Source organism: Mastigoproctus giganteus, chromosome 1 (assembly GCF_048544385.1).
Source record: "Mastigoproctus giganteus isolate SK-2022 chromosome 1, ASM4854438v1, whole genome shotgun sequence".
NCBI lineage: Eukaryota > Metazoa > Arthropoda > Arachnida > Uropygi > Thelyphonidae > Mastigoproctus > Mastigoproctus giganteus.
Genome location: NC_143575.1, coordinates 77,570,185 through 77,596,819, shown reverse-complemented (window position 1 = coordinate 77,596,819; position 26,635 = coordinate 77,570,185). Strand labels below are relative to the sequence as shown.

General features: G+C 35.7%; 1 protein-coding gene across 1 annotated transcript in view; it reads right to left on the bottom strand.

Annotated features, from left to right (window-relative positions):
- Positions 1-8,742: 8,742 nt before the first annotated feature.
- The window catches only part of LOC150090907 (arrestin domain-containing protein 3-like), a 229,872-nt gene continuing 211,979 nt past the window's right edge, over positions 8,743-26,635 (bottom strand). The window contains exon 8 of the mRNA XM_090380595.1: positions 8,743-8,985. Coding sequence (XP_090236721.1) covers positions 8,932-8,985 — 54 coding nt within the window. The 3' untranslated portion in view covers positions 8,743-8,931. The remainder of the gene's footprint in view (positions 8,986-26,635) is intronic.

The following is a 26,635-nucleotide window of genomic DNA, read 5'->3' as shown; positions in this document are numbered from 1 at the left end:
AAATGGGTTGAGCACGCCAAATTCTGATGGGATTCTTCCACTTGTTCAGATTACAAACCTAAAGGAGTATAAATTCAAATTGAGGACAGATGTAGAATAGATGTGTGGAAATTTGTCTTTAGCCAATGGGTGTTTAATTGCTCGAACAAACTTCCACCTGTCATTGTGAAAGTTGATAGGTTAAATAAATTTAAGGAGGAACGGGACAAACATTTAGAGGGAATGGTTGTGTGAATTTTTTTTTTTTTTTTTTTTTTGCTGATGCTGCATAAGCTCACCCGCTTGCTTTCTTGCATCACATGCCACTACTACATTTAACCTAAAAAAATTAGTTAATGTATGGGGTACCTTAAATGTATGTTACATTTCAGGCACATTAGCAAATAGTAATAATTCACGATTTATAACAGAAGAGAGCATAAAGTATGATTTTTGTGTGCAAAAGGATGGTTTCAGAACATAGATGAGAAAATTTGTTTTCAGCCATATAATAATTAATTGTTAGAACAAACCACCATGTAGTTTTTTAAAAGTGGTTTCTTTGAACTGAAGGAGTGGATAAATTACATGTTAATTTGTAGAGTAAAACTTGTAGAGTACAATTTATTAATCATGAATATTCACCTGGATTTTCATAAGAAAGGTCTATCTAACTCCCTTTTATCCACAAGGCTTTGGTCTTAATATTTCTGGAAATTTTCAGCAATGCATTCTTCCATTGTACTTTTAATTTAACTCACACTCAGTGCTGCTGCTGCCACAAATTCAACTTTAGAAATAATGTTACACCTGTTCTTGACAAACTAGTGCAGTAATGAAGTCATCCGATGACTGACGAACTGGATAGTAAATTGGTCTATGGTTCTTTTTCAGTTCACAGTTCATAGTGCCGTGAATAGATTGTTCTTAGATAAACTGCATATTCAGTTCATAGTGCTGAATCCACTGCATGAACATAACTGCAGTTCGCTGTACTATACACATAGACCAGTAAAAGATCTTCATGTACTGCTTAGTATGAAACTCCAATTAAGTCACTTAGTTTTAATGACTGAAATTAATTTATGTATGACTTGTATACTGTGTGTTGACAATATATTAATCTGCTATGGAACAGAATATAGATTTGCAACACTATACAGGATGGCCTTGCTGGGTATAGTAACGCACATAAACACGTGGCAGGTTTGGCTTGGGACTGTCCTAACACACACACACACCTTGCTGACTCCCTGATTAGATAAGCGATAGATATTTGTTCTCCAGAGATGCCATCAAGATTTTCTAAGTCAATTTGGAATAATAATGGGCATTATGATACCATTAGCTACTTTGCTTACTTATGAGGGGGGGGGGGTATCAGGGTATCAGAAAGTTACCTAGATAAAATATCAGTAGGAAGATGCCATTTTTAATATAAGTTATCTACATATTCAATAACTGAAATGTGAAATTTCATTCCTGTAGGTGATTGTGCACCAGCCAGAGGTAGAGCCCGGAATCTGAGGAAGGACGCTATGGTTGACAAGGTGGAGCATTGAGCAGTGATCAAGTTGCTGCATTTGCAAGCAAGAAAGCTCAGGAAATTGATGAAAAAATGAATGCTGTGTATAGGCAGAATTATCCGTCCTATGACACTGTAAAAATGTGGAACCAGGAGTTCCAGTGCATTCAAGTGTCTTTGACGAGCCAAGAGAAGGAAGGCCATCAACATCCACAGACAGTTGAGGTGCTGAGTGACAGATGTGTGACAATTCATTTCATTGCATATGAAGTGGGAATTAGTTGTGTGCCCACAGCATTTTACATGACCATCTGCACATGTCTAAGGTCTCTGCACAATGGGTTCCAAGATTGCTGACACCTTTGCAGAAGCAATGTGGAATAAACTTTTTTGATCGGTTGGTGACAAATGACAAATGCTGGGTGTACCAGTATGATCTGGAGACTAAAGACATGTCTAAGCAGTGGCTTTGATTCATCTCAGGAAGTCTTCAATGAAGTGGAATCGTGGTTTCAGGCAATAAAGTGCAGACTTCTATGAACAAGGCATTAAACAACTGCTCCATTGATGGGAGAAATGTGTTACTATACATGGAAAGTATATCGAAAAGGATCAAAATTACTGTGAAGTTTCACGTTTCTAGGGCTGTTATTTCTAGGTAAAGGTACAAACCTTTTGATACCCCCCCCTCATACTTATTTTGACTTTGTCTTAGTACATTACTGTAAGTATCAATATATTGTAACCTCAGATTCATTCACTGCATGCATTGTCACAATATGACATGCAACACCCTTTAATTTATATACATATAGTTGGTATTATTTAAAATTTTTTAAAGATGGATTCATAACTAGTCATTCTCAATGAAATAAGAGACCAGAAGGACTATTTGCTTTAAGTTGTATACACAGAAATGTAAGCAATCTCTCTATTTAGAATATATTTCCAAAATGAACACTTATTAATAATAATAATAAAAAAAGCTATACACTTTTGTATGTTTAGTTCTGTATACGTTGTGGCTATACATTTAGGAAATATAATGCAGCTAACATTATAAAATACCACTGAATCTAAATCTATTACTTATATTTTAAAGAGAAATAATCAAAACATTTCATATAGAAAGAATCACAGCAGTATTATTAAATCCATTAAAAAACTACAGATACTTTTGTCAATTAAAAATATTCCTCACTGTACATTTGCAGATTTTTTTTTAGAAACAAACAAAAACACTGAAATAATTTATTTCAAGGTAGTCAAGATTAAAGGGAGAGAGATAGAACAGACAAAATAATTGAATATTTTACGGAACATTACTTATTATAATACAAAATATATATATAATAGGTCCCTCATATTCCATTTTGTCTGGGGAGGGGTTCTGCAGGAAAACAAGTGAGAACTTGTACACAAAACAGCGTAATTTATTCTTTTCTTTAAGTGAAGGGTAGGGGGAACAGAGGAAATTTCTCAATGGTACAAAATATGCAAATAAGCTCTGGCTTAAGAACAGTTATTTGTGTATGTATATGTTGGTAAACAAAATATAAGTACATAGTAAATCCCATTAGTGGTTTATTATTGTTAAAATCAATTATATTGAGTTATCCACTCTCATATTATAAATGCTGTTTCTCAATAAAACATACAGAAAGTAATATAAAAATATTTAACTTACAAAAAACAAGAACATGATAGGAACAGAAAATTTGACTATAAATATTAGCAAACAAATGTTATGGCATTTTTTTAGATAAACAAGCTTATATAAATAATACAATAGTATACCAAATACCTAATTTTTTTCTGTTTTATATTGCACTCTCCATTTTAAAAACAAAGAAAATAAACTAAAAATGTTAAGAGGCTTGTTAAAAACATTACTGGCATGCCAAAGTTCTATCACAACTTATACTTTGGCTTTTAATAAGAATCATATACTGTAATATATCAAAATAAAAATTATATTACAAAATAATTGAAATTTACTATTATTATACCATAAATAAGAAGTTCAAAAGTTCTAGAATTTTATTAAATGGCTTTCATCTAATATGGTTGGCTGAACAGGGCATCACAAATGTAGGATTCAGAAATAAACTATAACATGTTAATCACACTTCACGGTGTTTCTCGTGAAAAAATTTATTGAAATTTAGGAAACTATATATAGCAGACTCATGATTAGCCAGGTTAGCTGGAAAATAAATCTTTCAAGAAAAGCCACAAACTGAAAGAAACACTTTAAAAAAAAAAAAAAAAAAAAAATGTAAATTTATTTCCATGCATATTGATATTTCAAGAATTTGGTGTCAAACAACATTAACTACAAAATCATTTGTAGTTGTTTTTTTGTAATTAACCAAAAAAAATAATTTGTCATTTTATTGGTTTACCAGAAATGTACTTAGAGCCTAAACCAACTTGTAAAGTACCAGAGAGATACAGTTTTATGACATGATATGCATTGTTATTTGTTTACCATAGAACTCTCAGTGTAAATACACAATCCTTCGTTCGTAGTAGTAAACCACAGCAGTAGTGTGAATGGCATCAATTTAATTGTATATCATATTGTGCCTACTTTCATGAGTTACCATGTACTGCACTACCTTGAATAAGTAATGCTTCACCAATGGAAAGACTATTGTTACTTATTCTCAGTGGATACCACCACCACCACCACCACCCAGACAGCACAGTTTCAAGGCTTGTTGGCCTATTATCGATGGGCAGGTAGGAGGTACCCTGGTGTTGCAATCATGCCAACTCAGTTATGAAGTATAACTACACAATATGAGAGATGCCAAAAGGTGTACACAGTAATATTACTAATAAAAATAAGTGCACTAGGCATAATATAATATGAACTAGTAGTTTACCATAGAACTCTCAGTGTAAATAGACAATCCTTCGCTTGTAGTAGTAGTAAACTACAGTATACTACTAATACTATACTACTACTACTACTGTACTGTAGTTTACTATTACGAACTACAGTAAACTACTATACTGTAGTTTACTATTACGAACTACAGTAAACTACTATACTGTAGTTTACTATTACGAACTACAGTAAACTACTATACTGTAGTTTACTACTACGAATGAAGGACTGTGTATTTACAATGAGAGTTCTATGGTAAACTACTAGTTTGTAGTATATTATGCTTAGTGCATTTATTTTTTATTAATAATATTACTAAGTATACCTTTTGGCATCTCTCATATTGTGGAGTTATGCTTCATAACTGGGTTGGCATGATTGCAACACCAGGGTACCTACCAGCCCACCAAGCGCTGAAACAGTGTTGTCTGGGTGGTGGTATCCACTGAGAATAAGTAACAATAGTCCTCAATTGGTGAAGCTTTACTTATTCGAGGTGGTGTAATACTTTGTAACTCATTGTGAAGGCAGTCACAATATGAGATACAAATAAATCAATGTAGTTTACTACTACAAACAAAGGATTGTGTATTTACACTGTGAGCTCTATGGTAAACTATTAGTTCATAGTATATTATGCCTAGTACATTTCTTTTTATTAGTAATTGTTATTTTTATAAAGTAAAACTAAAGTTATTGCAAAAAGAAAATGCAATTTTGTAGTTAATATTGTTTGACACTAAACCCTCGATTTACAGAAGTACATTACAACGCGAGAGATCTGATATAAAATTTATATCATAAATATTTTTTGAAAAAAGAAAACAATAGTACTATGAAAATTTCAAAGTATCACTGTCAGCAAGACAGTGATACTTTGTCAGCAAGTGTCTCGTTATTCCATGTAGATGAATATAGTCTATATGAGAAAAAAGTGTACGTATATGTATGGAGCAACAAAGATTGCAGTTTAAAAAAAAAAAAATTATGTGTGTACCCTGTACGCACAAAAGACGTTTTATTTTATGCGAAAACATCTTTGATGAAAATCCAAACTGTTTAAATTTTTAAAATCGAACAGCTAGACCTGAAGAACGATGTGTAATGTTTTATGTTCATGCATGCTACTTACTCTACCAAATCAATGTTAGTGACCGAGTTAGCATCATTCAGGAAGTGACATCATTTGCATAATTTCCATTACGAATCAGTTTTACTTCGGTCCAAAATATTTAGTATGAACGATGTAACGTTTTATGCTCACACCCGTTACTTTACCGAATGAACATTAGCGACTGGGTTAGTGCCATTTAGGAAGTGACATCATTTGCATCATTTCCATCTGACATTGTAATATGCTTCTGTAAAACATTGTAATATGCTTCTGTCAAGTTAGCCCACCTTTAAAAAAATAAATGGAATTAACAGACTGAAGCAACAGAAAGGCCATATTCAATTAAGGAAGCCAGAAAAAAATCTTGTGGTAATAAACATCTAATCAAAGGTAACTGAAATACATGTCCCAAATTTCAGTAAAATTTTTCTTGTCCAGAACCCCAGTAAAGTCTGACCAATATTTTTTATTGGCTTTCCTGTTTTGCAGGGTGATAGCAAAGACATGTGGGCCCAAACTTCAAATTTTTTTGTAGCTACAGGAACTTATTATATAATAGTAACATATTATGAAATAGTAACATGTCAAAGAACCTACCCCAAATCTGTTGGTAATGTTCATGACAGTTTACCATATCATAATTTCAAAAGGCAATGACTGGAACCACAATCATCCTGACAGCAGAAATTGACAGTTTAATGGTGCATTTCCAACAAAATGCTTTCACACTTTTCACAGTGTTTTAGCAACCATAATGAACGTGTAAATTTGTGCTACCACCAAAGTGTGTAATTCTTTTGAGCATTTTTTATGGCTATGACATGACACAACATTATCAGTAGAGACAAGTGCATACAAGTCAACATAATAATAAAGTTGGAAGAGACAAAGAAAATCAGTATAAACTAAGGCAAAAATTCAAACAAGAATGATAATTTTGTGTATTTAAGGAACAGTCTTTAATGAAAATAGCAGATAAACATGGAAATAAACAGTAATAAAGCAGGCAGAATAGGAAGCCAATGAAAAAAATTAATACAGAGCAAAAGAGAAATTAGCCTAAAAACAAAATAAACTCTTTAGTAGATCTTGGAGCCGGGTAACAAGATAAATGAACTGATCAAAAATTGGATCTTGAGAAACAAGACCTTTAAAAAAATAAATGGAATTAACAGACTGAAGCAACAGAAAGGCCATATTCAAATAAGGAAGCCAGAAAAAAATCTTGTGGTAATAAACATCTAATCAAAGGTAACTGAAATAAACTTATCATAGTATTCATAAACAGAAAAGATGGGAGAATGGATATTAGCTCATCAGATATTTAGAGCAAAAATGAATGGTAATAAGCCCTCAGTTAGACTAAGAGGAAGGTACATGGATGGTATCAAGTAAGCATTATAAGGAGTCTTACTCTTGCTTAAACTAAAGATATAACAGTAAAAAGGGACAGCATGGAATAAAATAATGAATGTAAGGCTTACACAGTCCAGAAGGACTGATTTGTACTATCACAGTGACCTGTACACCCACTGAATATAACAGATTTAGATGATGATGTTTTCTAACTTCACATAACTAAATTTAAAAAAAAAATGTTCAGTTTGGGTTCGGTGACTTGACCCTTACCCTGTACTATAATATAATATAATAATTTTGTTTCTTAAGTACTTGTTTTTATGCTGCATTTATAAGAAAACTAATTATTTAGAGGTTCAAAGAGAATGAGATGAAAATACTGGTACTGGGAAATAAAATCCAAAAATATACCATTACTTTAGTAACAGAATATCATAGATATTTCAGTGTAATGGGTATTTTCATACATGCAGTATGACACACTATACCTTAATCTGATCTTAAACTTTCCACTTCTGTAAAAGCAATAAAACTGCATATGCACTTATTAGATGCCCTATGAAACAACATGAAATATTGAACTGTAAAAAATATGAAAAACAAGTAACCAAATTATGCCATATATATATATAAACTATGTACACATATTTAAGGATCACATATACTGTTCAAGAACAAAACATTCATGATATCTCATAACATTTATCCTGCAATATGCTCAGTCCCAAAAAACAAATATCACATGCACTGGGCTTCTTTACTACTAATGAGAATTTCAAGTATAAATGCTAGTGAAGCTGAAGCTATTTGCTACACAATAAACAAGATTCAAACTTCAGAGAAATGATTTATTCATTCATTAAACAAACTAACAATTTTAATGAGTTATAAAAAGAATCACTGGTCCATATTGTATACTGGATGAATAACAATGTCTTTTTACCCACTAAGCCCAATGAGAGAATGTATTCCAAGTAAGTACCCATCAATTTAATAAATATAATATACAACTTCAAATATACAACACACAAATTTTCACATTTCACAGAAAATGGAGGATTTCTATATATGAACATATTCACCAGTAATTTTATTAAATAAAATAACTGAAAAAAATTTTGGTATGATTTAAATTTTCAAAGTAATTTTATATAACTTGCATACTAGAATTTTGCAATAGGTTTCACACATCTATTTATACAAATAAAATACTGGAAACATTTAAAATGTTTTAGATAACCAAGTCTAAAAACTATAATTGGTTTACTAACATAACATAGAGATTCAGAAGTATTTTAGAAATTCAACTGTGAAAAGTACCACAGTTTTCAATCTTCATTACACTAAATTATTAATTAAAATCCTAATAACACCAAATGAATCATATATGTATATACATTACAAAAATCAAGACAAGGTGAAGGACGCTAGTCATTTTTTTTTTTTTTTTTGCATATTATCACATTTTCTGTACAATTTATATTAAACATGTGATTAAAACCAGCAGTCTGCATCTGTTTTGCTCTTATTACATATATTTTTTAAAAATTGTAGGAGCACTGAAACTAAAAAGGAATGAAGAAATCTAGCTCAAATGAACACAAGCTGTACATTACACAGATCATCTTCCAATAAAAATAATTAAATGCAGTGTAATAGCTATGGCTCAATTTCCTGAGATATATATATATATATAGTTTTTTTTTTCTTTCTCAATATTAACATACTGAAACTTTTTTCTTCAGTAATATCAAATACTCATTTAAATCTTTTATCCCATATCGATTTGAGATATAAATTCATGATCTCTCATTTTTCTCATTCTCATGGATTTTATTTATTTATTATTTTTTTTGAAGAGTTCACCTTAAAAATAAAAGCATTATCTCATAATGCAGAAGCAGCAACAACCCCTGTTGTAACAGTGCTGACAAGAAGCAGAAAGACATGTGCACGAGAGCAAAGGCAGCTTCTGTCAGTATAACCAAACATCAAGAGCAAAAGCTCTTTCAGGAACAATAAGAATGTGATCCCAAAAAAACTTTTGAGTTCACCCTCTCATCTGTCTCCATTATCAGCTTCCCTAAGTGGTTGGCTAGGATGAGGATCCACCTGAAGGAAAAATAAAATAATTAACATCCTGTTGAATTTTTAAAAATATCTAATGCTAAATAGCCATTTCAAAATTACAATAAGTGTACTTCCTTGAACTGTTCTCAAATTCTGTGGTTAGCAAGGGTTTAAACTCCCTAGAAAATGCAATGATCTTAATGATTGCAGCAGAACAACTTCAGCTTACAATTTGCCTTATTGCATTACTCTTTTAATAGATGGCATCATTGAAGGTTTACTCCACTGTTACTGAAAAGCTGATATGACAGCCTGTTTTAGGGCTTAGTAATTTCCACCAAAGAGCAGGTAGCTGAGTGACAATTCTCTGATAAAACTGGATTGTTGTCTAATGTAAAATGCTATAGTGCATGAAGTTATAAAATAGCTAATGCTATTTTATAAGCACTACAGCAGGAAGGACAAACCTTTTCCAGCCTGCATACCAAAAATAAACTGAAACAAAACTAAACCACTATCCGCATATCATAAAAAATGAAAAAGTTAGTAAATAGTACATACTGATATTATAAAAAGGTAATACTACTTGAAAGTTTCTAATGAGAACTTTGTTGCTGTACATGACTGTGCACAAATAGGTTTTTTTCCCCATTACATGCAGGTGATTTTCCTATTCATGCCACAAACAGAACTCATATATTTATGTCAGGTTAAGCCCTGATGGTCACAAAAACACATGAAGGAAATACTCTTACTTTTCATAAATAATAATAATACAGGATAATCTTGTGAGTTGCAAAATCTTGTTTGTTGTTTGTTGATCTGCTTATTCACAAGTCAAGTTTTTGAGATTCTTCTCTGGGCTGCCAACAGCTACTTTGACTACCTTGCACACCCTGGGTCAGTCAATCATTTCCTAAATCTAATCTTGCTTGGCAAGTGCCAGTTCAGTGGGCTGATGACAGCAGAATCTAACCCGAATCTGTAACCTTGCTTGACAAGTTCCAATTATATGCACCAAGGGGCTAAAATCTGCTACAGCTGAGCCTGGAAGAACTAGCCATTCAATCAAGTCAATGCCCATTGTAAGTTGAAGTTAATGATGTCTGATATTAGATTTGATAATACAAGTTTTTGAAAGAATTCTAATAATGAATGTCAGTGGTGGTGAATAGTTTTTTTACAGTAAACTCAAATGTGAAAGATACTAGAACCCGCAGTATGAATTTCTGCAGTTTGTAATTTTCAGGAAATACATACAAAGGAAGGTTGTTCCAAATAATAACAAGAGAAGGGATAAATTAAGAAGCAAAAAAAAATTAGTTTGGGGAGTGCAAAAAACAATGTGGAACAGGGTTTTAAGTGCATTCTAAATACATAAATAAAAAAAAAAAAAAAAGCCCCCTTTTTTTGGATTGTGCATGCAAGTAAATAAGAGAAGAGCAGACTACTCAGAGGGAAGAGTTCAAAATCTAAAAGAAGGATGCCACCTTGGGAAGATGGGAGAAGCTGCATAAGTCCATTATGTGTGAACTATCACCATATATTTGGTAAGAATGCTCTTCCTATAAAGATCATTTATTGTCTAAGACTTCCAAAAATGTCTAATCATTGGGTATCTGTGGTAGCCACTACCACAGATACCCAATTGGTAGGAATTATTTATTTATTTATTTATTTAAACCTAACATGCAAAGTTCCTTATTCAACCACAGGCTAGTTGGTTATTTGGTTATTTGGTTTTTTTTAGGAGCATTAGCAACTAAGGCCATATTGCTCCGGGAATATGCGGTGGTCATTCCCTGACCTTTCCACATCCTCCGTATTTGGTGGTGACGGGCTCGAACCCCGGTCTAATCAAGAAGCGTGTGCTACGCACTGCTGCTCCTTCCCACGTGGCTACGGAGGCGCCCCCACAGGCTAGTATCAAACTTTATTAGCTGAAGCTAGCCTATGAATCCATTCCAAGTGCATCTAGCTTGCTAGTTAAGAATGTTAACTCATATTCATCTATGTTGTAGCTATTATGTTATTACTATTAAAGTTTGCGTTGTTATATGAGTTTGCCATCACCAATTTTTCTCATGTTTCTATACCATTGGCCTAATCACTGACTGCTAAACTTTGGAACCTTATTCTCCTTATGCGCTCAGCTGAAAAAGATGGGCCTAGAACCTGGCTTATGGGGGGGAGAGAGAGAGAGGGGGGAGAGAGAGATCATCTGCAGCAACAATATACCACTAGACATCACCTTGAAGCCAAACTTTCTCTTGCTGCATGACTTTACAGGCTCTCAGTGAAGGAACAAGAGGGGGTGCACTCCCTAGACAAGAGATATGGCTAGCAATTTTCTGACAAAAAAAGGACCCATGAAACCAAGCCAGGTCTTAATTTAATTACAAAGTTTTAATTAATAAATTAAATAACAATTTTAATGAGTTATAAAAGAATCACTGGTCCATATTGTATACTGGATGAATAACAATGTCTTTTTACCCACTAAGCCCAATGAGAAAATGTATTCCAAGTAAGTACCCATCAATTTAAAAAATATAATATACAACTTCAAATATACAACACACAAATTTTCACATTTCAGTGTAAAGATAAATGTAAGCAGCAAAATCACTTACAGCGGATTGCACTCCTAAGGCAATGATTGATAAGGTAGTGTTTGTCTCATATATAATCCATTTTCATTCTAGTGTGAAGTAGAGAAGAAAGTTGGTGCACTTTTGGATGTGGTTATTATTGTCCCTTTTACAAGTGAGTGGTGCCAACTAACTGTTTTAGTTCAACAAAGAGATAGAAGTTTTTAAATAAGTGGATCACCAAAAACGGAATGCCAAGATGAGAACAGGCAGCTTCTCGATTCAGAGTACATCAGAAATTTGAGCTTATCGGCTAACGCAAAACATTTCTTGGTTATGGATATGCTTTCTGGCTTCATGCAGATCGAAACTGCACCCAGCTCACAGCATCTTATTCTATTTGGATATAAAAGGTTGTCGTTTGGACTGCTCAACAGCCCAAAAGAAAGCACTCAAATGAGAGGACATTTTTTGGTATCTTGGTGATATTCTAGTCACCTCCACATCCTTTGAAGAGTACCTCAGAAAATTGGAATTAGTGTTCAAACATTTTAGGACACAATATCAAGCTGACAATGAGCAAGTGCAAATTCTTTAAATCAGAAACAAATTACTTAGGTCACGGGGTGAGTGCAGATGGCATCCGACCAGATCAAAGGAATCTGGAACCTATAATGGATGCAACAGAAAAAAATCAAGGCTCGATAAATCAGGTGAGCACGGGGGCCAGGCAACGGGTCCACCACGGCCAACCCATCGACGCCCAAAATGCCTGTTCAAATGGTCACGAATACACCTTCCATAATGGGCAGGCGCCCCGTCATGTTGAAACCAAATGTTATGTCTCACATTTGCTGGAACATCGTCAAGTAACCCTGGTAGAACTTGTTCAAGAAAGATCCGATATTTAGCAAAGTTCATGCGGGATGGTAACTAGTATGGGCCGACTAAGCAATCACCGACCATACCTGCCCACATTTATTGCGAAGCGATGTTATGCTGCATGGGGGCACACACCGTGTGGGCCCTCTGCTAATCCATACACTAGGTGAATGTCTGCTAGCTCACATTTCGTATATCGATGAATGCTCTTCGTGCGGCGACTACTGCTTGAATGAGTAAACCAGAAATTTTCCCTCTCGCGAACTGATGAACGGCGCCATGTACCGACTTATGGTGACGTTTCCGGTTATGGGTTCCTATGCGATTCACATTCCTTTAGATGTGATCTACCGCCACTAAATGTTTGTACCAATATTTTTGAGACACCCTGTATATATAGAAAAATAGTTGTATATTTTTAATTAGTTCAATTAAAAACTTTATCTGGGGAGAGCGGTGAAGTTGTTGGAGTGGCACATATGAAAAGAAAACGTTAAAGGAGAAATTGTACAGTAAAAACTGATATGTATTTCGTAGCCTTGGTTATCATAGTTTACTTCATTGGTGCTGATCTCTTCACCGCTTCTTGTATTCTGTCTTTTTCCTTTATTATTGTGTTCACTGTTGACACTGACAAAGCTAAATTCCGCACGATACTTGTTCATGTTTTACCATTTTCAAACATCCTCATTTTAATTTTCTAATCTGAATCGATCGCTTTCCTTTTTTTTTTTTTTTTTTTTTTTTTAGATTTACTAGTACCGCTCTCACTTATTCTCTTAGTCGGCACCATGATAACGGTCAAAATGAAATTTTATGTAAAGAATTTCACAGGATTAAGGCAAAAACTCACTATTATCACCCCATGCGAGCTCACATTTTACTAACACACCTTTCTGGAGGTCACTACCATAAAACAATTTGTAGTCTGAGTTATTGAGCTTTTCTGTTACTGCAATTCATTAAAAACGGGTATAATGGGTAGTAAACTCGATCATACTGCATTTGTGATAATACCGATAGCTGGAATTCTGTGGGATTTTACGTTATTATGGTGAAATGTGTGTCCCCTTCACTGAAATCTTCAGCCATATAAAAAAAAAAACCTAAATAAATTTTGTGCAATTTGTGCGTGCCGTGATCATCTTTATTAATTGCTTATTATTATTAGTCTGTTTTAAATTTTACAATCCTAAAAAAGAAAAAAATTGAGTGAAAAAAAATTAACATAAGTTCGAAGTTACATAAGTCAGGGACTTACTACAGTATAGCATATCCAAAACTGTTCCGCAACCTACGTAAAAAATATGGCGATAGGTAAAAAACTTACCATACACTACTCGTGTGTCCAATACGATGCTTACCTTTATTTTTTTTTATGTTGATTTTAAATCTAATAGCTTCCCTTTATTTTTTTATGATGTCGTGTATGGTTTGGTCACCAACATTATAATGGTTCATTAGAGATTAAATGGATGCACCGTATTCAAATTTTTGATTTTCAAGTTTTTGTTTAATTGAAAGTGCAACTTGTTTGCGTTTATCCATCATTTTCGCGATTTCTAAACAAAAAAAAAAATTCTTTCGTTATCCCTGACGAAACAATTTTTCTCTTTGCAGTGCAACAAAACAGAGCAATCGAAGCGACACACTAAAACAAACTAAACATTTTTTCTTTTTTTTTTTTTATCGTCAGGTGTTAAGACAGTAGGGGCAGCAAGATAACCAATGACGACTTTATAACGCCCTGCTTGTCACTTATTTAGACATGCAAAACATCTCCTAGTTATTACTTGAATTTTATGATTTCTGGTTGATTTTTTTTATTATATGGAGTCATGAAGTGTCCCGGTTATTATTCTGATTCAGGTAAATAGAGTCTGCTGTATATATGTAAAAATAAGAATAAAATTGAGTTGTTTTAAACTTTTGAATTTTATTGTCAGAAAACCCAGTGTTTTCACACACACACACACACACACACACACACACACACACACACACACACACACACACACACACACACAGGAAAACGAGCCTTGAGCTAAGGGTTGCATATCACAAAACTTTCTAGCGATGACCCACAAACTGAATTAACGTAAATTTAAAATAATATCTACTTAAAATACTAAAACAGATAAAATATAAGATAAAAGTGGTGTTAAAATACAATAAAATATAGATAAAACTTTTTTTTTATAAAAACCCTAAACATGAGGTATTAGAACCTGTAGTACTTAGTACCATGCTTAGGTTGGAGGTTGAGAAGATGAAAGAAGATATTTGTTGACATTAGACTTAAATTTTTGTAGACTGTAATTTTCAGGAAATTCGTATGAAGGAAGGTTGTTCCAGAAAACGGCAGTTGAATGAATAAACAAAGAAGATGAAAAGTTGGTTCTGTGAGTTTGAAGTTTGACAGTAAATAAATGTTGGCTGGTGGCGGCACATGTTCGGACAGTTTTGAAAAAGAGAGCAGGAAGGAATTATAGAAACCAATTCAGAAGAACAATGCCCATGGAAGTATCTGTAGAAAAGGCATGCAGCAGAAACAGTACGTCTATGAGACAGAGAGTGGAGAGAGACTGTTAGAGAGGAGTCATTAATTAACCTAACTGCCCTCTTCTGAATGGAATCTAGAAGCCTGAGAGAAGTCTTGGGGGGCACCACCCCAGATGTGGGAACAATATTCCATGGTAGGGCAGATGTGATTTGTACAGAGTGAACAGCTGTTTAGAAGAAAAGTAATGCCAAAAGCAAAAGAGAAAACCAAATTTTTTAGATGCAGAGGAAGCAATATTTGTAATGTGCTTGTGCCAAGAGAGATTATAAGTCAGGGTAATCCCCAAAAGAGATATATCATTTTGCCTAGAAATCGGAGTGTCACCAAAGATAAGCATAGGGGCAGAAGAATCCTTTTTGCAAGATATAAGACTAGACTCAGTTTTAGAAGGATTGAAATCAACTAAGTTGTCTTTACCCCACTGGAGAATTACCTGGAGATTGGCATTTTAAGGAATTGGTAGCAGATATTTGAGAAGTTAAAATGGAAAGTGGAATGCAATGTGCTATCATCAGCAAAACTATGGATGAGTTTTCCAGTTAATGGAAGAAGGTCATTAATATACAAGAGGAAAAGAGTGGGAGAAAGAATTGAACTTTGGGGACACCAGCATTAGTGGAGAAGTTAGAAGACAGAGAGCCATCTAACACTTTCTTATTCCAAACACCTTTGGAATAAGAAAATGAAAAAAGGCGGCAAAGAACAGGAGTAAGTTCAGGAGCACAGCTTTTGAGAACAAGTGGAGAAATACCATCAGGACCTGGAGCTTTCTTAGCATTGAGATTTGTCAAAATCCTTCTGACATCCTTTTGACAGAAGACCACAGGAGGCATTGAATGGAGCGTGTTGGGAATGGTGGGAGGTGTTTTACGAAGATCATTAATACAAGAGTTGGAAGAAAAATGGGATGCTAGCAGGTCAGCTTTATCCTTGGCTGAAGTGACAACAGAACCATCTGATTTGGACAGAGGTGGGAGCAGAGATGGGCAAAAGTTGCGGCCAATAGCTAGACCAGAATGCTCGCCTACCATTAGGGCAAGAAGCAAGTTTTCTAATCTTAGCCTGTCAAAATCTAGTTTGCACTGATTAATAACTGCTTTACAATTGTTGCAAGCTTTAGTGTAGGCAGAAAATGAAGCTGAAGAATTGGAAACAAGCCAATTACGATAAGTTACATTCTTCTCTTGAACAACCTTAGCACATTTATTGGAAAACCAAGGTTTAGATAAAGTACGAGATTTTAAAGTGGAGTGTGGAATAAAGGATTCCATTCCTACAAGAATAATTTCACTGACACGATCTGAGCTAACATTGACATCAGAAGTTTTGAAACAGTAATCCGACCAAGGAAAAAAAAATCTCACAGGTCATCCCATTTTGTATTCTTGTAATGCCAAACAATACAAGGTTGGGAATAGCCATGAGATAAAGGTTCCATTGGAGAAGAGACAATCACCACGTTTGATCTGAGGTACCTAAAGGACCACTCACTTCGACCATGTACTCAGAAGGGTTGCTTGTGAGAAAAAGATCAAGCGTGTTGGCTGTATGGGTCATCAGAAATTGCAAAAGCTGCAGCATCTCGACCAGCTGGAGTTGTGAACATTAAAATCACCAAGGAAAATTACTTTGCTGTTAGGAAAGTTGTACTGGAGAAAGTCAAGTTGCAAAGAGAGGAAGTCAAAGAGCTCCAAGTGATTAGTGGAGTTGGGAGAACGGTAGAGACAACAGATGAATTTGACACAATGAGGTAGAGAAATTTTAAGCCAGAGAAGATCGAAAAGAGGAGATTCCAAATTACCAAGTCTCTGACAGGGAATATCAGAACTAATAAAATATACAATAGCTTTCGAGACAAAGTGCCTCTTCATTGGTTAAAACAGCAAAAGTCAACTGAGCATGATCATGCATCACGAGTCTGGTGTTGGTAGAGTAGAATTACATATACATGATGATCGTCGACTATTCACGTGATTATGTCATGAAGCACTGCACATAGCTAGCAGTAATAGTACCATGAATCGCAATAGGGGAGTGCACTTGCACCTCATAATGAAATCTGTTTTGCAGTGCGCGACTGCTGGCGATCATCATGTAAATGTAATTCTGTTCTACCAACACAATTTTTATTTTATTTTTTTATTTATTAAGTCCCAATCAACCAATGGGAACCCCGCTGTCAGTTACACATAATTTAACAGTACTCTGATATACTCCCTCTCCTGTTTGCCCAAGTACAGGGAGGGAAAATCTTCCATGACGAGAAAAGATTGATATTAACAAACTGAGAATAATCAAATTTCATAAAAAATAAATATACATATAATTAAATTTCAGACAAAGTCGAAACTTCATTGGAAAGAGCTACATCTGTTCACAGTCTGTTGGAAAGCCAGCAGCGCAAAGAGCTGCCAAGAACAGAAATGCTAGTACAAGGAGCTAGAGTTGCAATGGATATAGCATGATGTCTCCACCAAAGCAAAGCCTTTCAGAACAATTTAACAGAACTTTAGGTAATTCGGCACTACACCATACTGCATTACAAATCCAAGGCTTCCAGATGCAAATGTCTTCCACCAGACTTGTGACGTATGTCATGCTCAGGTGACTTTTGCTGTCTTAACCGATATATATATATTTATATATATTGCAATACACCATTTAACGGCAATCGCCAGCACTCATTGCACTGCAAAACAGTAGATTCCATAATGGGGTGCAAGCACACTCCCCTAGTGCGATTCATGGTACTATTATTGCTAGTTATGTGCAGTGCTTCATGACAATCATGTGAATAGTTTACGATCATCACGTATATGTAATTCTGCTCTACCAACACCAGACTCGTGATGCATGATCATGCTCAGTTGACTTTTGCTGTCTTAACCAATGTATATATACTGCAATACATCATTAATTGACTAAGTTGATGAAGAGGCATTTAGTCTCTCTGTATATTTTATTAGCTTTGTCCATATTTTATTGTATTTTACTGCTTTTATCTTATATTTTATCTGTTTCAGTATTTTATGTAGATACTATTTATTATTTTAATAAATTTATTTTAAATTCAGGAGGAATAGTAAATATTTTGGAAAGTTATAGTATCAATTATTCTGAGTGAAAAAGCTCACATAAACGTGTCCAATAAAATGGATATGGAGATACAGCTGTTTTGAAACTGGCATGCACAAAGCCATTAAAGAATGACAAATGACTTATTGTTTGTATTTATTGACTTTTTAAATGATACAAAACACAAATAATTTACAAATTTTTTCTGGTTCAGAACAAGTGTTTGAAAATCCCACTGCCAACCTCAATGCACTTTGCAACTCTTGTGGTAATATGACATGTTCTTCTGAGGTTGCTTTGGCATTCCTTTATGAGGGCAGCACTATCCAAAATGCGAGCGAACAATTTGTCTTTTTCAACCTTGTCTTTGTATACTGCACTTTTCATCCACCCCACAAATAAAAATCTAGCAGAGTGAGGTCTGGGACCTTGGTGGCCAATGAACGGTACCACCGCAGCCGATCCACTGTTCAGGGAAAGTTCGATTTACGTATTGTATCACCAGACGGGTATAATGTGTAGGAGCTCTGTCATGCTGAAAGTACATACCAATCCTTGTAGCCAAAGGAACATCCTCCAATAGCAGTGGAAGTTCATTTTGCAGAAATTCTAGGTAAATGGGCCCTGTAAGATGATTTTTTAACACAACAGGCCCAATCAACTGATTGTCAATGATATTGCACCACACGTTTACAGAGAAGCAATACTGAAAATTTGTTTCTACAGTGGCATATAGCCTTTCATCTACCTATGAGACCACCTATGAGAGTTACAGGTGTTGTTGATACCGTCATGGGTGAAAGTAGCTTCATCGCCGAACAGTTTTTTTGTGTGTTTTTGTATGGGTGTCTGCTAGAAAAAAAGTTCAACTTCGCCTCGCTGCTCTGTTCAGTTTTCACAGACTCTGTGTGTCTGTATGTGTATGTGCCAGTATGCGTTGTGTGGGAAAAAAAATAATAAAAAATCATACCGTATAGGAATATGCCATGCTGAATAAAGACAGATGAAAAGGAAGGCGAGAGAGGGAAAAAAAAATTTTCATCCAGTGCAGGATTAAAAATTATTTATTTATTATTTTTTTTTTATAGCAAAAATGTGATGTCAACTAACGTAAATATAGATACATGGTCAGGTTTACAACCCTGGCTAACCCAGTATGTTTAATATCTTTTTCTATACTTTTTATCTTTCTACTTCTACCTTTTTTCCCCATTCGTAAAGCTATTAGTGCAGTACGAGGGCGATAGGAACATTCCAACTATCCTCAATCTATCGCTATTTTTGTTTTTATTTCATTACTCTTTATCCCTTCCCTATCTTCATTTTAGTACCTTGCCCTATACTTGTCCTAAATTCTAATTTTAATTCATCTAATTTCCACCAAATTCCTACTCCCCCCCCCCAAATTTACTTAAAACCTACATCAAATCCAAAAACCTTTTTTCCTACTCTGAAAATAGTAGTAGTAGTGGCATGTGATGCAAGAAAGCAAGTGTATGAGCTTATGCAACATCAGCTAAAAAAAAAAAAATAAAAAAAAATAATAATCACACCATTCCCTCCAAATGCCTGTCCAGTTCCTCCTTAAATTTATTCAACCTATCAACTTCCAACAACGACAGATGGAAGTTTGTTCCAGCAATTAACCACCCGCTGGCTAAAGGTAAATTTCCGCACATCTATTCTAAACCTGTCCTTTCTTAATTTGAATTTATGCCCCTTTAGGTTCGTAATCTGAACAAGTGGAAGGATCCCATCAGAATTCAGCGTGCTCAACCCATTCAAGGCCTTATACACCTCAATCAGATCACCGCGCAGGTGCCTAGTCTCCAGCCACTGCAATTTGCAGAACTTAAGCCTCTCTTGATAAGAGGATCCCTTCATTCCCCTCACTAATCTTGTTGCCCTTCTCTGTACACGCTCAAGTAAATCTACATCCTTCCTAAAATGAGGCCTCCAGACCTGTACGCAGTACTCAAGGCGTGGCCTGACCATTGCCTTATACAGAGGGATAATCACCTCCTTTTCCCTGCTAGCAAAATTCCTATATATCATTGACAAAACCCCATGATCTGCCCTGGCAGCCTGTCTGCATTGCTCAGAAAACTTCATATCTGACTGCACAATTACTCCCAGATCTTTTTCATTTTCTACCACCTTAAGTGTAGTACCACACAGTTGGTACGTTTCTCTGGGGTTACTTTTACTCATATGCAGTACTTTGCATTTGTCAAGGTTAAACTTCAGTTGCCACTTCTTAGCCCATCTGCCCAAATTATCTAGATCCTGTTGCAGTAGCACACTGCCATTACTGTCATTAACAACTCTGCCAACCTTTGTATCATCTGCAAACTTCGACATTAAGCCTGATATACCTTCATCAATATCACTGATAAATATACAAAACAACAGTGGACCTAACACCGAACCCTGTGGGACTCCACTAATAACATTAGTCCACGAAGAGCAGCACCCATTGATTACTACCCTCTGTCTTCTCCCACTTAACCATCCTTTTATCCATTGTAGCAACTTACCCTTAATACCATTCTGCTCCAATTTGTACAATAGTCTTCCATGCGCAACAGTGTCAAAAGCTTTCCTGAAATCCAAATGTATGATATAAAAATTATTTTTTGCATCCAGTTCCTTTGTAAACACATCATAATATCCTATCAGATTTGTCAGACAAGACTTTCCCCTAACAAACCCATGCTGTGTCTGAATTATTGCTGCAGTCTTGTCTAGATGATCCTGCAATGCATCTTTAACTAGCGACTCCATTATTTTACCCGGAACAGAAGTTAAACTAACTGGTCTGTAATTACTCGTGTCACCCTTCAATCCCCCTTTGTGAATTGGAGATACATTTGCACATCTCCAGTCCGTGGGAACCTCCCCTGAGTCCAAGGATGCTCTCATAATTATGGCTAAGGGTTTGCTTAGTTGCTTTGCCGCCTCCTTTAATATAACTGGATAGATCCCATCCACCCCAGGTGCTTTTCTTATGTTTAACTTCAACAATTTCTCCTCCACTTTGCTCTCAGTTATTACAAAATCATTAAGTATCCTGCTACAATTTGATAACCTTCTGCCATTTTCAAACCTTAATAATTCCCCATGTGTGAATGTAGATGCAAAATACTCATTCAGTTTGTTTGCTATATGAGCAGGATCATCAACAGTCGAACCATCGATGTCAAGTGGACCAATCAGATTCATTCCCTTCCTTTTAGAGTTTATATAAGTAAAGAAATCCTTGCTGTTTTTCTTAGCATCTTTTGCCAGGGATTTCTCGTATTCTGCCTTCGCCTGCCTAACCTCCTTTGTGACCTGATTACAGACTGGCTTATATCTGCCATAGGCATCTGAGTCGCTTGATAATTTATATGCATCCCATGCATTTTTCTTCTCTGTTACGAGTCTCATTAGTTCATTATATAACCATTTAGGCCTAAACCTTGAACAATATTTCTTAATAGGTATGAAACTTTTAGTAGCATCCACGATTAATTCCTTGAATGCTTCCCACTTAGAATTTACTGTTGGTAACATCGTCAGTTGATCCCACTGTACAGAATTTAAAAACTGTCTGAGACCACTGTACTCACCTTTACGGAAGCAAAAACCCTTTCCTTTACCCCTGATGGTAATTAAATCTTTAAGTAAATCCCACATCAGTACAATGTGATCACTGCTGATAACCAGATCAAGAGTATTACTTTCTCTGGTTGCCTCTTGAACATGCTGCTGCAGAAAACAATCATCCAATAAATCCACAAAAGTCTGACTAGTGTGTGAGTGACAAACCCACAAGTTCCAGTCAATATCTGGGAAGTTAAAATCCCCCATTATAAGACATTCCGATTTACTAGCCCACTATTTCTCTGTACAATTGTTCATTGTACTCATTCGAGTCATTAGGCCTATAACACACTCCTACTCTTATTTTTGCTTTCGCAGTGCTTATGTCACACCAAACTGACTCAACAGTGCACTGTTCATCTATATCAACTGGATGCACTTCTTTTGATTTTATGTTTTTCTTAATTAACAGCATAACACCTCCTCCCTTTCTATCCCGTCTATCCTTTCTGTACACATTGTACTCACCAAATTTCAGTTCTGCATTCCTTATATCTGTGTGACACCATGTCTCTGCTATCCCAACAATATCCGCCTTTGATGTCTTGACCAACACTTCAAATTCATCAAATTTATTTACTATAATTCTAGCATTGGTATACATGCAAGCATACATGCTCCTACTCCTATCTGTCCCTGAAACCCCCAACACCCCATGCTCCAGGGCGCTACTTATTCCAATAGAAGTTGTGCAAGAATCACCTTCACCTCTGCCTACAGCTACTGTTAAACTATTAGTCCTTGTATCCCCGCAAGCTATCAGTTTTCCGACCCACCTAACACTGCCTCGATAGCATCAGCAAATATTTTTGCATCCTTTCTATTTAAGTGTATCCCATCCCTATAGAAGCAGTCTCTCCTGTTAACAAGTACAGTCCAGGCTGAAAAAAATTCTACCCCTTGAGCCTTGCACATTCTTTCCAGGGCCGAATTTATCGACAAGGCTCTCATCATATACTCCCTTCTATCATGTCTGGGCAGAATTGCAGACACTTTCAAATTCAACCCATGTCTCCCTTCTATCATGTCTGGGCAGAATTGCAGACACTTTCAAATTCAACCCTAATTATCGGCTTTTGTTCAAGAGTGACCTGTACTTGTTAAGTAATTCTGCCGGTCTCATACTCCTAATATCATTAGTGCCAACGTGTACAACTATATCACCTTTTGTGCCCTTAAAAGATGATATCCGTTCTACAACGTCATCAACCTTTGCCCCTGGCAGACCTACACTGGTCCTGTTCCACCTATCCATTTTACAAAGCATGTTTCCTGTTTCCCTGACAATAGAGTCTCCAACAACTACTAGTTCCCGAGGGACCAGCACATTCTGCCTTGGGGGTTGCCACTGTGTTGCGTGATGACCAAGTGCAAGCTCTGGCGTTGATGTGGGCAGCTGAGAGTTTGATGGGCCCTCAATTTAGATCTTTCGAGGGCATCCACCTGTCCTTCAAACTCTCAGTTAGGCCCATAACAACGCTGAGTTGTCACCTGATTTCCTTACACTCCTTACATCGCGCACACACAAAGACATCCCCCATGGCAATATGATGTTCCGTTTCAGAGAGTTCGGCAAACATTTCACAAGCCGCACATTTTTTTAGGCTGTGATGCGTTGGAGAATCGCCCCCCTCAGTTCTCCCCCGAGTCACAGCACTCTTGCCACTTTGTGCCCGTTGCTTTGCTGCTCTAGTTTGGGGCATATTTATAAATGCTTATTTATATTTTATTTTAGCTTTATCCTTATTCTTACCTTAATTTTAATTGTTGTGTTGTTATTTGGTTTTTAGGAGCATTAGCAACTAAGGCCATATTGCTCCGGGATATGCGGTGACCATTCCCTGACCTTTCTGCATCCTCCGTATTTGGTGGTGACGGGCTCGAACCCCGGTCTAATCAAGAAGCGAGTGCTACGCACTGCTGCTCCTTCCCACCTGGCTAAGGAGGTGCCCCTTAATTTTAATATCATCGACACTACATTGGGACTACCTTGTCCACACTATAAGAGAATATGCTACTTTATTCCTAGTAATTTTATAATTTTATTCTTTTTCCTTTATTTAGCCTCTCTTCCACTGTTATAGACAAGTATAGAAATGGGGTTCCAGATACATGGCCAGGTGTAGTCCCCCTGATGATGACCATGTATCTATATTTACTTCTGACATGAGATTTTTGCATTTTTGCTATCCCTGTTTTCGACTTTTTGCCCACACATCTGATGATAGCTATCCTACCTTTTATTTTATTTGTTTAATCATTTGGTATTAATCATTTTACTTGGCAGTTCCCTCACCTCTAATTGGCTTTGAAATTCAGCCTATAATTCTCTTAATTCACCATAACTTATAGGATATTCACATTCTTTCTCCTTTTACATATCTACAATACTACTTTTTTCTGCTATCCTTACCTTTCTAGTACCTGGCATAGTGTATTTTTCACTTCCATCTGTGCAAACTTTATCAGACTTATCAATTCTTACATACATATATTTACTTTTGCATCCTTTACTGCTGCTTTGCACATTTTGGTGCATTTGTCATACACTGCTTATTTATCTTTATCCATCAACCGAAACTACATGTTTAATACTGATAATCCTATATTAAATTTAATATATGCATATATATTGTATAATAATATATACACCTGATACATGATCAGGTGTAGTTCCCTGATGAAATGCCTGACCATTTATCAATATTTACTTCGAGCTGACACCAGATTTTGCATTTTTGCTATCCCTATTTTCGACCTATAACTAAATTTGCTCACCCACATCTGATTACAGCTTTACCACCACTTTTTTTTTTTTTAATTTGTTTAATCATTTTATTTTACAGTTCTCTCACCTCTAATTGGCTTTGCAATTCAGCCCATAACTGTCTTAATTCATCATAACTTTTAGGATATCAACATTCTTTCCCCTTTTTTCTACCATCCTTACCCTTCTAGTCCTTGGCACTTTGTGTACTTTTTACCTCCATCTATGCAAACTTTATCAGAAACTTTATATACATATACACTGGTGTTCAAAGAAAGTGCGTCACCCCTTAAAATTGTAATTGTTGTCCGAATAACATAAGTATATGGCAATATTTCTTACAGATTGCATCAGATAAGATAGACACGCAATAGATGATGACGTAATATTGCATCAGCTTTAGTTTCAGCTACATAAGCACGCTCTGCAAGAGTTGTAGTCATACCTTGCTTGTTTCAGGATGGCGAGTTACGTGCAGTTGCCGAAAAAGAGTGCTATTTTTGCTTTATGTGAGAAAGGATGTTCTTCCCTTCATATTGCTTACAGAGTGTCTTGTAATCAGTTGACAGTGAGTATATTTCTTTCCAAACTCAAGAATACTGGTTCTGCTGATAGGAAAAAAGGAACCAGATGCAAACCAGTCTCTAAACCAAAACAGGACCACGTTTTGAAGCACTTATGCCTTAAAAACCTTAAATCTTCATAGTCTGAGCTGAAAAGAGAATGGGAAAAACATATTGGAGTGGAAGCAAGCAGTAACTGTCAGAAGACACCTCTTCAAAAATGGACTTGTAGCCCCCGCTCACCCAAAAAATGAAAAAGGCCTGATTAATTTGGTGTAATGTCAAATCGACCCCCGAGCAGTGGAAGTCAGTTATTTTCTTAGATGAGAAGAAATTCAACCTGTATGTCTTTGATGGGAGACTAACGATTTGACGTAGACATGGTGAAGAATACCATCCAGACTGTATGGTGTCTACAGTGAAATTTCCTACCAGCCAAATTATATGGGAGTGCATTTTGTATCGCAGAGTAGGTCACCTGCAGTTTATAACAGGTTCCATAAGTGCCAATAGATACCTGGCTATATTGGAAGGCAAATTGCTGCCAACCATTAGGGACCATTTCAACCTGCCAACTAACTCATCTTTGACTCTGCCCCTTGTCATCGGGCGAAAAGTGTAAGTAGGCACGTCTGTAGTTACTTTAGCTCCATTTCTGCATTAGAGGTTCGACAGTAATGTGTTAACATTTGTTACAGGTGAAAAAATGGTTGGAAGAACAGTGCATTACAACTCTTAGCTGGCCAGGAAACAGCCCAGACCTGAAGCCTATAGAGAACTGTTGGCATCATGTGGAATCTGCAGTTGCCAGATTCCACATGATGCCAACTGAGAGGCAAAAGTAAAATGAATGAGGATGAAATTTTCACAGTTATAAATGATTCTGGAACTAGGCCATGAATTCAAGTTACGGAGGTAGATGTTCAGACTAGATTGCAGGAAGTTTTATTTTAGCCAGCGTGTCATAAATTACTGGAATAAGTTACTTACATGGGTGGCTGAGGCTGAGAGTTTGGTGAAATTCAAAGGTCAATTGGATAGTTACCTACAGGAAGAGGGAAAACATAGGTATCTATTTCCTTTTTTATTATTATTTTACTCTTTTTTTTTTTTTTTTGGTTTAGTCGTATACCTTGCAGCATAAGCCTTACACTTCCTTGCACCACATGGCCATTACTAATACTAATAACATCTAAATACAGTATATAAATACAGTGTTACCTTTTCCTGATTTTATAATATACAGGTTGTTCTCAACTTTACGAGTTAATCTGTTCCTAGCTTGCACTTGTAATGCGGGAATTTATTTCCCATAGACAATGTTAAAAATAGGGGTTACATTATCAAACAATGAAATTAGTTAGCTAATTAGTTTGTTACAATGATTGATTTATCCGTAGAAATGAAAACGTAGCCAGTAAAATCAAGCAAATTATAATAATATAGAAATTATTTATGACTTACAAATGTAAAAGAATGTTTATTCTTCACCATCGTCATTGACTAAATGCACATTCATTGATGACTCATTATTGGCTTGGCACTCGGTTTGTTGCGCAAGGAGTCTTCTTCAGAAATGCTTAAAGAGGCGTTTATTTCCAAGATA